This window comes from Fonsecaea erecta (genome assembly GCF_001651985.1).
Source record: "Fonsecaea erecta strain CBS 125763 chromosome Unknown Scaff12, whole genome shotgun sequence".
NCBI lineage: Eukaryota > Fungi > Ascomycota > Eurotiomycetes > Chaetothyriales > Herpotrichiellaceae > Fonsecaea > Fonsecaea erecta.
In genome coordinates this window covers 211,723-223,657 of record NW_017387255.1, presented here as the reverse complement: position 1 = coordinate 223,657, position 11,935 = coordinate 211,723, and the positions used below count along the sequence as shown (strand labels likewise).

The window sequence follows — 11,935 nt, the reverse complement described above, 5'->3', positions numbered from 1 at the left end:
GAGGATTGGGTCAACCAAAAGTGTGGGCAAAGGGCGTTTGGAAAAAGTTTGTGGTGATACCCCAAGTTATGGCACCCAAGTTATGGCACTCACAGGCCCAAGGAGGAATGCTTTTGCTCTCAATATTCATAGCTGTTTGCTGGAACAAGCAATAGCATGTATCCATGGTACCGAGCTCGGTATGGGTCAGAAATATAGTGACTGGCCTTGACGTCTCAACGGTTGGCTATCTTAAGTAATGTCATCTTAGGATCAAGATGAGCTCTACCTGTGTAGGGCTGGAACATGAGATAACGACCTAACTCCTTGAATGAACTAGCATAGATGAAGTTATTCAGCCCAGCTCGAGAGGATATACTCGGTACTGTAAGAGCTAGCCCAATCGGGCCATTCAGCCTCATCGTGCCGGAGCCGAGGCAGAATTCTGATTCGTCATCAATTGGGCACGTTTTGCTCGATAAAGGATCGCGCTTTCGTCCGGACTAATTAATCAATGGAAGATTTTCCTTTCAGCTTCTTGAGGACAACTCCGTCTGTCTGTCTGACTTCCAACCAGTACCTGCCACACGTCGCCCGGATGGCATTCAGGTCGTCTTCCCTCTTAGGGCCTCTCGACTGGAGGCTGGTGCTGGCCGGTACCTGCTTGTTCTCAGTCGGAGTGGTTGCCGGAGGGCTTTGGAACAAGAAAAAGCCGTCAATCGCGCGATCCCCCAGAGTCACGGTGCTGCCGAAGTTGTCCCCAGAGGAGATTGCTGCGCTGCCCTATCCTCCAGATGTGCTCCCCGGGGCACGCGACGTCGATACCCCTTTTGGCTCGATAAGAGTGTACGAGTTCGGTCCGGAAGACGGCCGAAAAGTCCTCCTGGTGCATGGCATCAGCACTCCGGCGATTGCGTTGGGGGCTGTTGCCCACGCCCTGGTGGACAATGGATGTCGTGTCATGCTCTTCGATCTCTTTGGGCGAGGCTACTCAGACAACCCTGCCGACCTTGTTCATGACATCCGACTGTTCACAACTCAGATCCTTCTGGTCCTGGCCTCGTCTCCTCTATCATGGACGGGCAAGGACTCTGGAAAATTCTCTCTGATCGGCTACTCTCTTGGTGGCGGGATTGCGGCGACGTTTGCGTCCTACTTCCCCAACTTAATCGACACTTTGATTCTTTTTGCACCCGCGGGGATCTTGAGGCCACATCATATCAGCAGGTCCAGCCACATCATCTATTCGGAAGGCCTGATCCCAGAGTCTCTGCTGCAGCGTTTGGTCAGAAAGCGACTGCGAAGTCCACTAGCTGCACCACTCAAGAAGCCAGTAGACAAGGATAATACGGTTGACGCAACAGAGGCGGTGGCCGCCGAAATCAACCTCGAAGCCAATTCCCAAGCCCTTCTTTCCAAGATCCGCCCACACGTGACAGTCGAGAAGACAGTGCAATATCAATTAGACAACTACCCGGAATTTGTCGCCGCATTCATGTCCAGCATTCGCTACGGCCCGGTGCGGTATCAGCATGACCGTTGGCGAGTCTTTGGAGAGCACCTGAACCGCCTCAATGAGGAGAAAGGCGCCCAGAAGAAGGTGCTGATTGTTTTGGGGGCCAATGATCCCATCATCATCCGGAAAGAGGTCGAAGAGGATGCGACGGAAGTGCTCTCGGGCAACGTGGAATTTGACGTCTATGATGCAGGACACGAAGTGCCGGTCACGAAAGGCGACCAAATCGTCGCCAAGATCCTGGACTTTTGGAAGAGAACAGATTGAAAGAGAGCCCCATGAGCAAGGTTTGTGGCGTCTTACATTGCATTACAACGCATCGAATATCCGATAGATTGGGCGTCGTGGCAATGTTACAGGAGAAGACGAGAGCTGATAAATTTAGAACTGCGGGAAGATTTGTCATAGACGTTAGATATTGTTGCCTTGGACGGAAGGTAGATAGTTCCATCGATCCTTTTGATCCCAGCCCATTTCGCCAAAGGGGAAACAACAAAAGAAGCCACAGTCCCATCCCCGTTGTTGCCCGGTTTGTTAAGAGGAGCCTCGCTCAGCCTCGTCAGTGGATGGAAAGCACCTCCGACACCACCCGCTCCTACCCACTATATCTGTTTTGAGGTACCTTGCAGATGTTAGCCCTCTATGATGCATGCGGCCCTAAACGTGCAGTCAAGTTTCATCCACCCATCTCTTCCTCCCTCCTTGGGGCCCCCCTGCAGACCGGTGAACTTTTACTGTCCTGTCCTTCCTCCCACCACTCAGTTTCTTCCTCTTCGTTGTCTCCAACTACTCGCAACCAACCAGCGTCATCCGGAATACCTCCGCCTCCCGAACTATCTTTGCATCTGTGATCTCATCCATGTATCTCACGAGGGCGACCATTGAATCTTCGGGGTTGTCGAAGCGCCCGATATTCTCGCCAAATGTGGTCTTCTTGGCTGGGATCCTTCTGAGGACGGCCTGTACTCCAGAGCTGCGACCGAGCAAAATGAAGTCCATGACGGTGCTGGAGGCCCCGTAGAGAAACACGTTGAGCATGCCAATCTCTTGGGCCTTTCCAAAGAAGGAGGTCTTCGGGTTGATCTGGTTGACTCTGGATCATGTTAGTCCTCGGTGAGTCTGTCTACTGTCTCGAGCTTGCCTAATTGTTTGAGCCATGATGATGAACAGAGGGGTCGATCTGCGCAAAGCTGGTGCGGGAGTCAAGTACCAAAGCTGGATATCACTGGTGTGTGCGTGTTACATGTCAAGCACAGTATATGGCGTTCTCCAAGACCAGGAACTCTCGTTCCTCACCTACCCAGATATTTATGTGTTTCCGGGTTCTACAGGCTTCGTCTTACTCGCAATAAACATTTCAGCAGCCCGCTCCTCCTCTTCGAGGGGCTTGCATCATGCGCGAGGGCAACCTTCTGGCATACAAAGGGCCAGATTTTGGTGCAAAGGGGCACAGGAACCCTTCCCGGTGACCTGTCGAAAGCCACCCCACGCAAGGTGGGCAACTGGTGGGTGTTGAGTGGGCAAAGCAAGGCTGGCAAATCGCTTCAACTGCATCGGCCCTCATTCGTCAGGGGTAGACAATGGCATTGCATGAACACAAGCTTGCTCGAAGTCATGCGACAGCCGGGGTAGACACCCTGCAGGACAAAATGTTACATCTGAGAGTCAAGCAGATGTTTTACGAGGTATCATCGCGCAAGGCCAGCGCAAAGGAATCTTGAATGACGCTGTTACAGGGGCCCCGGCGTTGGCCGGTAGTCCACGATATGACTCAGTCAGAGTCCTGGAACGCGGGTCAACTCTAGGCGGAGCAGGGACGGCTGCGCCTTTGGGCTGATTGCTGATGTGAATGAAGCTCCAGTGCTCCATCGCTGTTTAGCTCCCGACAATGTGCTTTTCATTCTAAGCCGTGCAACCATCTGATCGGTGTTCCTGCTGTGCAATCCCAAGCACGATCGAGTGTCACCGATCCTGACGAAACATGCCGGGCGCTGCTCGTGGTCGACCACAGCAGGGTCGAGCGAGCCCTCCAGAGTCAAGGGTATCCTGTTCAGCCCCGGATATGCCCCAGAATCCCAAATACTACCCCGGACCAGTTTAGTCGGAATGCAGAAAAGGCGCGTGCTCAAGCCGACTTCTCCCGACTGTCGTCCAATCAGCCCGTAAACCCTGGAGTGACGCAGCAAAGACTAGCGAAAGTTGGACGCAAGGTATCTTTCGTTGCAGACCCCCCTTTTGCTGGTCTGATTGGAAAACAAGTCCAGGGGGCCTTGAAGGATACTGGATGGGCCCCTTAGGCAGAACGACTTGTCAGTGACTGGGGGGACTGGGAACCGAGGATGTCAGGAATCACCATCATACGAGGCGAAGTCAAACCCCCACATACTGGACACGGCACGCAACCTATGTTCCATGGCAGCATAAATCACCCCCACGAACTGCCCAAAGCATATCAAACGTGGGAGACGTGGCTCGATTTCTACAAGCGCACATCGGCCCGCCACATGTATTGAGTTGGCCAAGAGGGATCAAACATGAACTTGCGACGGGTCATCCAGCTCGCTGATGGAGACTTCGCAGGATGACTGCTGATTTAGTGGGCAATTTCTGAAGAGGGACAACCAAATGCAGGACGGCGCTCGTATTCAGACAAGACAGGGTTCGGGGCGCCAGCCTCACTCTTTTGATAGGCGAGCGCACACCCTCCCAGCGAGCGAGGCCGAGAGCTGACGCACCCAGTAGAAGCCTGGTCTAACCTTTGCATAGCCCCTCTTCCTCAGGGATTTCCTTGAAAGCATGAAAGCATGCTCGAATGTCGCACGCCCTCTCCCTCCGGGGCCGGGCGAACACTGGAGCGCTCAATCTACCGAAGCCATCCTCCAGGACCCCTCAAGCTTACGTTGATAATTGGTTATCATCGGAGAATATATATTCCGGATACCAGATCCACTATTCTATACACGGAAAGGTGTGCCTTTCGGGAATGGATCCTCGGACAAACTGTCTCTGTAAGGGCCCCTACGTCCTCATCCTTTGTTTGATATGTCCTCTGTCTCCAGCAGCAGCTCTAGCGTCCATAGCATTTTGCCTAGCCCTCGCATGGTCTTCGCTTGCGTTGCCCTACAAGTCTCGAGTACACAGCCCCGGTATTCGCCTTGGTCATTCTGATGGGGAGAACAAGGGGTTCGAAGAAAAAGATGCATGGAAGTTTGACCTTTTTTAGGGGGCTTAATATCTCTGTCTCTGTCTCTCTCTCCCCCTGTATGTGTGAGCATGTCTTTCCGTCTTCTTGGGGGGCATCTCTGCGTCTTCATACGTGATCCAATATTCGTCTATCTACATCCCATTCTTCCCATCTGTCCATCAATGCATGCACCCATACATGCATCCATACGCACACATGCAAACCAAAAACGCCATGGTACGCCTTCTTGTCTTGTCTCGTCTCGTCTTCACGTCACATCACGCCCTGCCCTGCTCTCAGTCCCGTGATTTGGCTGCTTTGCGTTGCACGTCTCTAGCAACGTCGTTGGCTCTTTGGTTCCGGGGGTCGTTTTCCTGATGGGCCGTCCTGTGGTGTTCCCGGAGCATCGATACCGCACACCGCCTCCCTGTCTGCTGTGCCTGGAGTGTCTCTCTGGGGTATCGCATCTCCAACACGCGTCTCGCATGAGCGCATTTCTCCGGTGGAGTTTTCCGTCAGGTCTGGATTTTGCATGGAAGGTCTGTACATTGCATCTGAGTCTTCTCGGCTTTGACTCTTCGCGATGTAGTGTCTTGGCCCGTCCTTTCCCTTTCTCGTCTCCTTTTTGCAATGCCAGCCGGACAGCGGGCAAGGGGCGCCGTCTCCGCGTCTCCGCGTCACACCCAACTTTCCTTCCACCCGTGTATTCAACAGCTTTGGGATACCAACCCCTCCCCCCCCCCCAGAACCTGCCACCATGCCACCATGCCACCATGCGCCTCACCCCTTTCCCTAGAACAACACCAAAACTCCCCTTCGGGGTTAAAAAGCCCAAAGCAAAACAAAACCCAAAGCTTCGAAGAAAACAGGAGCGGCGAAAAAGAGACTCGTCGGAAAATAAGATTCGGTGGAGGCTTTAGCAGCAACTCCACGAAACGGGTGGGGGGTATCATAAGCCAGTAAGTAGTAAGTATGGTTAGTTTTTTAATAATAAAAGAAAGACCCCAGCCCTCCTTCTCCCTCAGGAGGTGAAGGTGTTCGAACCCCTTTTTCTCTTACTCCCTCTGCGGGTGCCTCTGTGAGACCGAGAGCGTGGGCATCTTCCGTGCCTGTCCTGAATAGAGGAAAAAACATCAACGACACCGCAAAACGTGAGTTCTGTGGAGCGTGATGTGTGTGGTAATGATGTAGTATGCTGGCCGTTAGATCTGCTGTTGGTGTGTGTGTCTGTAGAGGTACTGATGCCTTGTTTTCCTGCCCTGTTCCCCCTCCGTGTACATACAACATGCCATGTAAAAAGGGGTTTCGGAAAAAAAGGGATTACTGGTACCTCTGCGCCCTGCGCCGCCCGCAGCCTGTGTAACCCGTCCATACCGGAGCCAGAGAACCCGTCAGAAATGAATGGAGTCTTTCTTCTTCTTCTGCTTCTTCTTCTTCTTCTTCTTCTTGGAAACGCCGCGTTGACATCTTTTTCGTTCGTTGTTGATTGCCCGAGGAAATGCAAAAATAACTTTTTGATGTCGGCCATTTTGCCCAGACCAGGATGCAGAAATATGGGGAGTTGTGTAATATTAATCCTTTGCCAGAAAAGATTAGATGGGAGATTCGAGTCTCTTCCCTGCCCAAGATGATGGGACAGCCGGTAAAAATAATGAGTGGAAGAAATTAGTTGTCGCTTGATAAAGGACAATTAACGTCGGTATCTTTTTTGGTGAAATGAATGTCGTCTTCTTGATATGAGCAGCCCCTTTCCCCTTCGTTCCGTGCCCAGGAGCATGTATGTGCACCTCGGCAGAGGAGCCCGGCCATCAAGACCGGGCGAGACCTCTGCACCATCAAGAGCTGCGCAGAATACTCTCTGTCAATGGACTTGGGCAAAAGGAGAAAACGGGGGCTGCTCAGATCAGAAGAAAGTCCCATTTGTTTTCCTGCATCACGTCCCGCCAGTGGACGTTCTGGTTCCTCGGTACTGCTGTTGTCGCTGTCGTTGTCGAAGAAGAAGAGTTGGCTCCTGCTAGGTTTCCGGCTCCGGTGGCTATCGTGGCGGCGGCGATGGGCGTCGAGATCGATCCTCCAGGGCTTCCAGCTGTCACGGGGGTGGCTTCACAGACTCCGGCAGAAATCACTATGTCGTCATTGCGTCTCCAGACCTCGTGCAACAGGCGCACCATCCGCCCAAAGGATCCGTGGTCGGCGGCTTCGCCAAGCAGGTCGCACCGTTCCGAGAGGACTCGGCGAAACGGAGACGCCGGGATGGAGTTCGCGCCGCAGATGAGCATGGGCCAGACGAGGCATCGATCGAAGCCGGTGGGACCAGAAGGGATGAATTGGAGGAGGTCGGCCATCTGCGAAACCAGGTTGACGGTCGCAGTCTGGTAGCGGTTGTACTCCGGGACCAGCGAACAGAGATAGACACGGGCGGCCTTGCGGAAGATAGCGGTGATGTTCTTGGTCAGCTGCTTCGGTCGCAGGACGCCGGCCTTGTTGAAGGGAAGTTGCAGAGGTTCCTGTGGCTCGATCGAATCTAGCGTGCCCGCCAGCGAAGTGATGTGGCTACACATTCCGAAGTCGTCCAGTTTACCCTCGACCTTGAGCGAGTCGAGACACGCGACTTCCGACAGAAGGTACATGACATAGTCGTTGCAGCCCATCAATCTCTCGAGTCCCGTCGACGCGCCAGCGAAGAACATGTTGCGATAAGTGTGAGAAAATCGTGGGGCCTTGCCGAGCATCGTCGCGCCGAGGATGTCAATCCATGCTGTCAGACTCATGTTAAACGGGGGGTAACCTCCTGCCGGGGCATTGCTCTCCAAGTCCTGGGGGAGGTTGAGCTTTTGGACAATGTCTGCGGCGGCCTGGAAGTGCTGGTGCCAAGGGATCAGCTCCTTCTCAAGCTCTAGAGCCGAGCCGACACAGCCTTGCATCGAAATCATGCCGAGTAGAGCATCCAGCATCTCGCTATGCTGGCTATCACTATTGAGGGCATCGACCACGATTGTCACGAAGGCAAGTTTGTGACGCATCGCATCGTCATCCGCGGTATTGCTCAAGAATTGCCTGTTGCCCTTCATGTGAGTGGCTGCCGCCAGAAGGCAGGAATGTAGGTATGCCTTATTGTTTTCGAGCGAAGGCAGGATCACATTTGAGCGGACCGATCCGTGTTGGTAGGCCTCGAGGACGGGGAACAGCAGTGGCAGCACGTTTTGCAGCAAGTGTTCGAATAGTGGTTGGTCGCAATCCTCGAGTTGGACCAGGGAGCATTGAGGCTCGAATTCATGCGCAATGTGGGGTACCTCAAGGTTATTGAAGTCGTAATCCCCCTCGGTCCAAGAGTTTTGTCGGCTCTCAAAGATGTCTTGCTGTACCCAGTCATCTCCAGTATACGACGGCAAAGTCGCATGAGCAGGTGGTGGGTAGAAGGTGCTAAAGGTTGATATCGACGAGTCGCGGCGAGTGAGTTCGTCGTTAACATAAGTGTGGCGCTCCGTCTTGACATCCACCTCCCAGGGGATCGCCTGCCCGTACGGGTCGGGAGCCATGTAGATGTTGGGACCATACGGGTCAAAAAGGCCTGGGGTGGTCGCGAAGGAGGGGTCGAAGGCGGTGTCGTATTCGTCTTGCGAGTCCTCCGAGAAAGATTGTGCGGCATTGTTCTGAGCATCTGTGCATGGGGTTAGCTAGGTCTTCCAAGAAGGCGCTCCATAAGGTTGTGGTATGATATACATTGACTTTGAGCACTCGAATTCTTTTCGGTTGACTTCGTTCTTTTGATGATGGTCTTGATGTGCTCTTTCTGTTTCCTCCTTGTCTCGTTGTTGCTCCACCAGTGGGGCCGCTTGTATTCGCAGTCAAGGCCCAAGTGTCTACATGCCTTGCATTTCGGCTTCCCTTCGTCACACTTCTTGCGTCGCAGACGACAGGTGAAGCAGCCTGAAGTTCATATTAGTATTCAATCATGACTCAAATGGGACTTTTTGCGGTCTGCGACAAGGGCTCACCTGATCTCGACCGTCTATGCATCTTGGAGGATTTTGTGGAGGGCGAGTCCTTGGTCGTCGGAGCGGCCTTTTTCTCGTTTCCAGAGGCCATTGTTGACAGTGCTGGGGACAGGTGTTTTGGTGTATACTCTTCTTTCGGCGCACACAAAGACAACGACTAGATGGAGATATTGAGGACGGCAATGACAGGATGAGAGCCGGTGAACCGCGCTGTTGTTGATTATTACGAGGGAATGGTCGCGAACACTGTCCAGCAGTATCCGCAGGGTCTAACGGGGGGTGTCGACGAGGTAGAGGGACAACAGCGAGGGCAACGGTCTGCCTTGGAGGAAGTCACGGCGACATTGGCCGAGGATGGTGTATATGAGAGACTTGAAGAACTCGCAAAAGGTGGAGAGTGCTATATTTGGATCGAGGAGGGGGAGGAATCATGCATTACATGAGGCTCCAAGCAGGTCGAGGAAGGAACCGGTTGTAAGAAACAACTTCTCTTCATGGAGGACGAATGAGAGAGAGGGGCGGTACATGTTGGAGGAGGTGTGTCTATGAATATCGCGTCTGCGCCTGGAGACGCCCATCCAGCATTGGTGGTTGGGATGGCGGAGGAGGGGAACCTCATTGATTGAACAATGAAAGAGTTGGTCGAATGGGTCATTGTCGAGGTGTGTCAACAATACTCGGTTGATTCGGTCGCTCGATAGTCTGCAGCAAGCATGAGGAATCAGCATGAAGTGTGGGAGCTATCTGTAGTGATTGGCTGTCGGGGGGTGGAGGGCGCTTCGAAGCTAAGATTAGACCATGAGAGCTTCGACGAGTCCCCATGAACCAGTCTCTTAGCGCCTCTGGGTCTAGGCCAGCATCAAGACCCTGGCTCGTCCACACCTCCCTGGTCAAGGCCCATTTTTTTGATGTCCAAATCTGTAATCGGAGAGCCAGCTGCCTCAAGACAAGCCATTTGCCGGGCAATTGAACCCCCGAAGAGACAGTCGAGCCACTGAGAGCAATAGCCCACCAAGTCGGGAAAAAAAGGCGAAAGGGCCATCAGGTGTTTGATGCGTGCCATGGCCCAGACCCGCACGCAACGGGTCATGCGGAACTGCACAGGCGAGATACATCAGGATTCTGCTGGGAGAAGGCGAATGATGCCCGTACGCCCAAGGTACCAATCTCTGGGGTGAACCACGACAAGTCACTCTCAAAACCAAGGACACGGTTACCGCAATGACGCTGCTATGCAGCTGGCCATGGAATCGGCATGCTGAGTTTCTTGGGACAACAGCGGTGCGGTGCTGGTTTCCTGCAGAAACAGAAAATGGGGAGAATTTACCCCAAGCGAGTAGTTGCACACATCATGCCGGTCGAGGACCACACGGGTAGATGCAGTGCTAACGCTCTCCTCTTCAAAACAGTACCTGGAGATATCTCCGGAAGCACCCCAATACGACAGCACTTTTGCCCATGCCTGTAGAGACGTTGGGCCGGAGAAGGAAACCTTCTCTTAACACGTGCACTGCCTATTATTTCTCCGTGACGTTGACTTTGTACCACGCCCTCGAGAAGGTTTGCACAGACTTTCGTACGCCGTTTCACCATACGAAGGTGTGCACGCAGAGTTTCGGTAGCACGTTGATCGGCTCTGGATCGGCTTGATCTTCAGGGCAACCAAGCACACACTGAAGGGCTCGAGAAGGGGGGTCAGCCGGGTAGACAGAGGGCAGTCTGGGCTGGTCAGGTGAGGAAAGGTAGCAAGAAAAGAGCCGATGGTGTGCAGGAAAAGCTGGGATACGGACCAGTGATTGGGTAAGAGAAGCCAAACCAAGGTTGAAGGCTGGGGTCTAGTGCTGGAGCTATCCTTGCTGAAGGATGGGAGTCTTCCCTGCTGAGGTGAAGTTCAATCTGGGTGTTGAAGGTCGCGGGAACGACGGGAGCCAACCGTGATGCCAAGACAGCTCTCGTGCATTAGACTTGCATTAGCCCAATCAGCTAGGGTAGTGGATCATTAGTGGATCATTAGTGGGACTATAGTGGGGATATACGTACCAGGAACTGGCCAGTGGCCCATAGAGAAGAGCTGTATGTGAGGCCGGGCAGGGAAGTCGGTGGTGACACTAGCGACTTCTTCCTGCAAGCTCTTGCGACTTTCAGAGCTCGGACCAGCTTTTGGAGTAATACTCTGCTCGATCGCTCGACTCGCTTGTTGGCAGTCTGTTTATCCATTCGAGCTTGGGCTCGTTTGTGCTCTTCTTCCCCTCAAATCTACCCTCGCTTCTTTCGCTTTGCATACCAGGCACTATACTTCGTCATGGTGGTCTTATTTTTAGAACTTTTATGCGTCTCATTCTTTGCGTGGGCTTGCTCGAAACGACCGTTTATTGTTTGCGTTCATAGAAAGCACGCAACTTATCGGAAGTAGGGCTGGAGAGCATGGTGTTCTTGGATACTTCCCCTTTCGAGTTCATGCTTCTATTCCGAGGGCAGCGAAGGAGGTTGAGTTTGGTCGGTAACCATCAAAAATGATGTAGATTATTTTTGTGTTTGTGCGAGGCTCGTCGTACGCCTCACAGGACAGAGAGATTTAGAAAGGTCTTCCGGCCTCGCATATGCATGTGGTCTTTCTTGCTTCCTCGAGATTTCCATGCTTTGTATGCAATGGTACAACCTGGTCCGTGACGCAGAACTGTTTACTGCGTGATCGCACACAAAGACTTCGCTCCCGTGTTACCTCAGTACCACAAGAAGGCTTTACCCCTCCATTCACGTGGAAAGCATGGAGAACGCTGGCTTCCATGCACAACATCCAACTCTCATCAACACTACCCGAAACCTTCCAGACCCTTTTACGAACTTATTTGCGCGACCAGAAGCCTTACCTTCACTTATCAAGAATACAAACGTGGGAGGTCGTTGTCGGTCTAGAGTGGTCGAAATCCGTCCCACGCCCGTCGAAATCCAGGTCCACTATCACACCTCGGTAACTTGGCCCAGAGGAATAGCAAGCAACGGTCTTCGCGTACGACGATGCAGGCGAAGCTGCAAGTCGCCGAAGGGGAACGCTCGGCTCCATGCTCTCCACCACCTCTAGAGGTTCTTTTTGCCCTCGTTGGAGCCCAACGTGCAGTTTTGGCTAAGCTTCATACAGAACATCTGTCGCGGAAAGCGTTCGCTCTCTAGTCGGGAGGCACAGTGCAAGCTTGATCATGCCAGGTGCCGGGTGACCCAGTGACGACATTTAGGGAAGTCTTCCGCCCTGGAAGTCTC

At 53.1% G+C, this 11,935-nt stretch overlaps 3 protein-coding genes across 3 annotated transcripts; 1 reads left to right on the top strand and 2 right to left on the bottom strand.

The window, feature by feature from the left end:
• Positions 1-577: 577 nt before the first annotated feature.
• AYL99_10640 (hypothetical protein) lies at positions 578-1,762 on the top strand (the record flags this gene model as incomplete). Its single annotated transcript, XM_018842146.1, has 1 exon — positions 578-1,762. One exon carries the CDS (start codon positions 578-580, stop codon positions 1,760-1,762), a length of 1,185 nt encoding a protein of 394 aa, XP_018688307.1.
• A 519-nt stretch (positions 1,763-2,281) lies between these two features.
• Positions 2,282-2,653, bottom strand: AYL99_10639 (hypothetical protein; the record flags this gene model as incomplete). The annotated part of the gene is made up of 2 exons (XM_018842145.1): positions 2,282-2,586; positions 2,623-2,653. 2 exons carry the CDS (start codon positions 2,651-2,653, stop codon positions 2,282-2,284), a joined length of 336 nt encoding a protein of 111 aa, XP_018688306.1.
• Positions 2,654-6,577: 3,924 nt separating this feature from the next.
• Positions 6,578-8,768, bottom strand: AYL99_10638 (hypothetical protein; the record flags this gene model as incomplete). The annotated part of the gene is made up of 3 exons (XM_018842144.1): positions 6,578-8,340; positions 8,403-8,609; positions 8,678-8,768. The coding sequence occupies 3 exons, from the start codon at positions 8,766-8,768 to the stop codon at positions 6,578-6,580; spliced, it is 2,061 nt and encodes a 686-aa protein (XP_018688305.1).
• Positions 8,769-11,935: the final 3,167 nt, after the last annotated feature.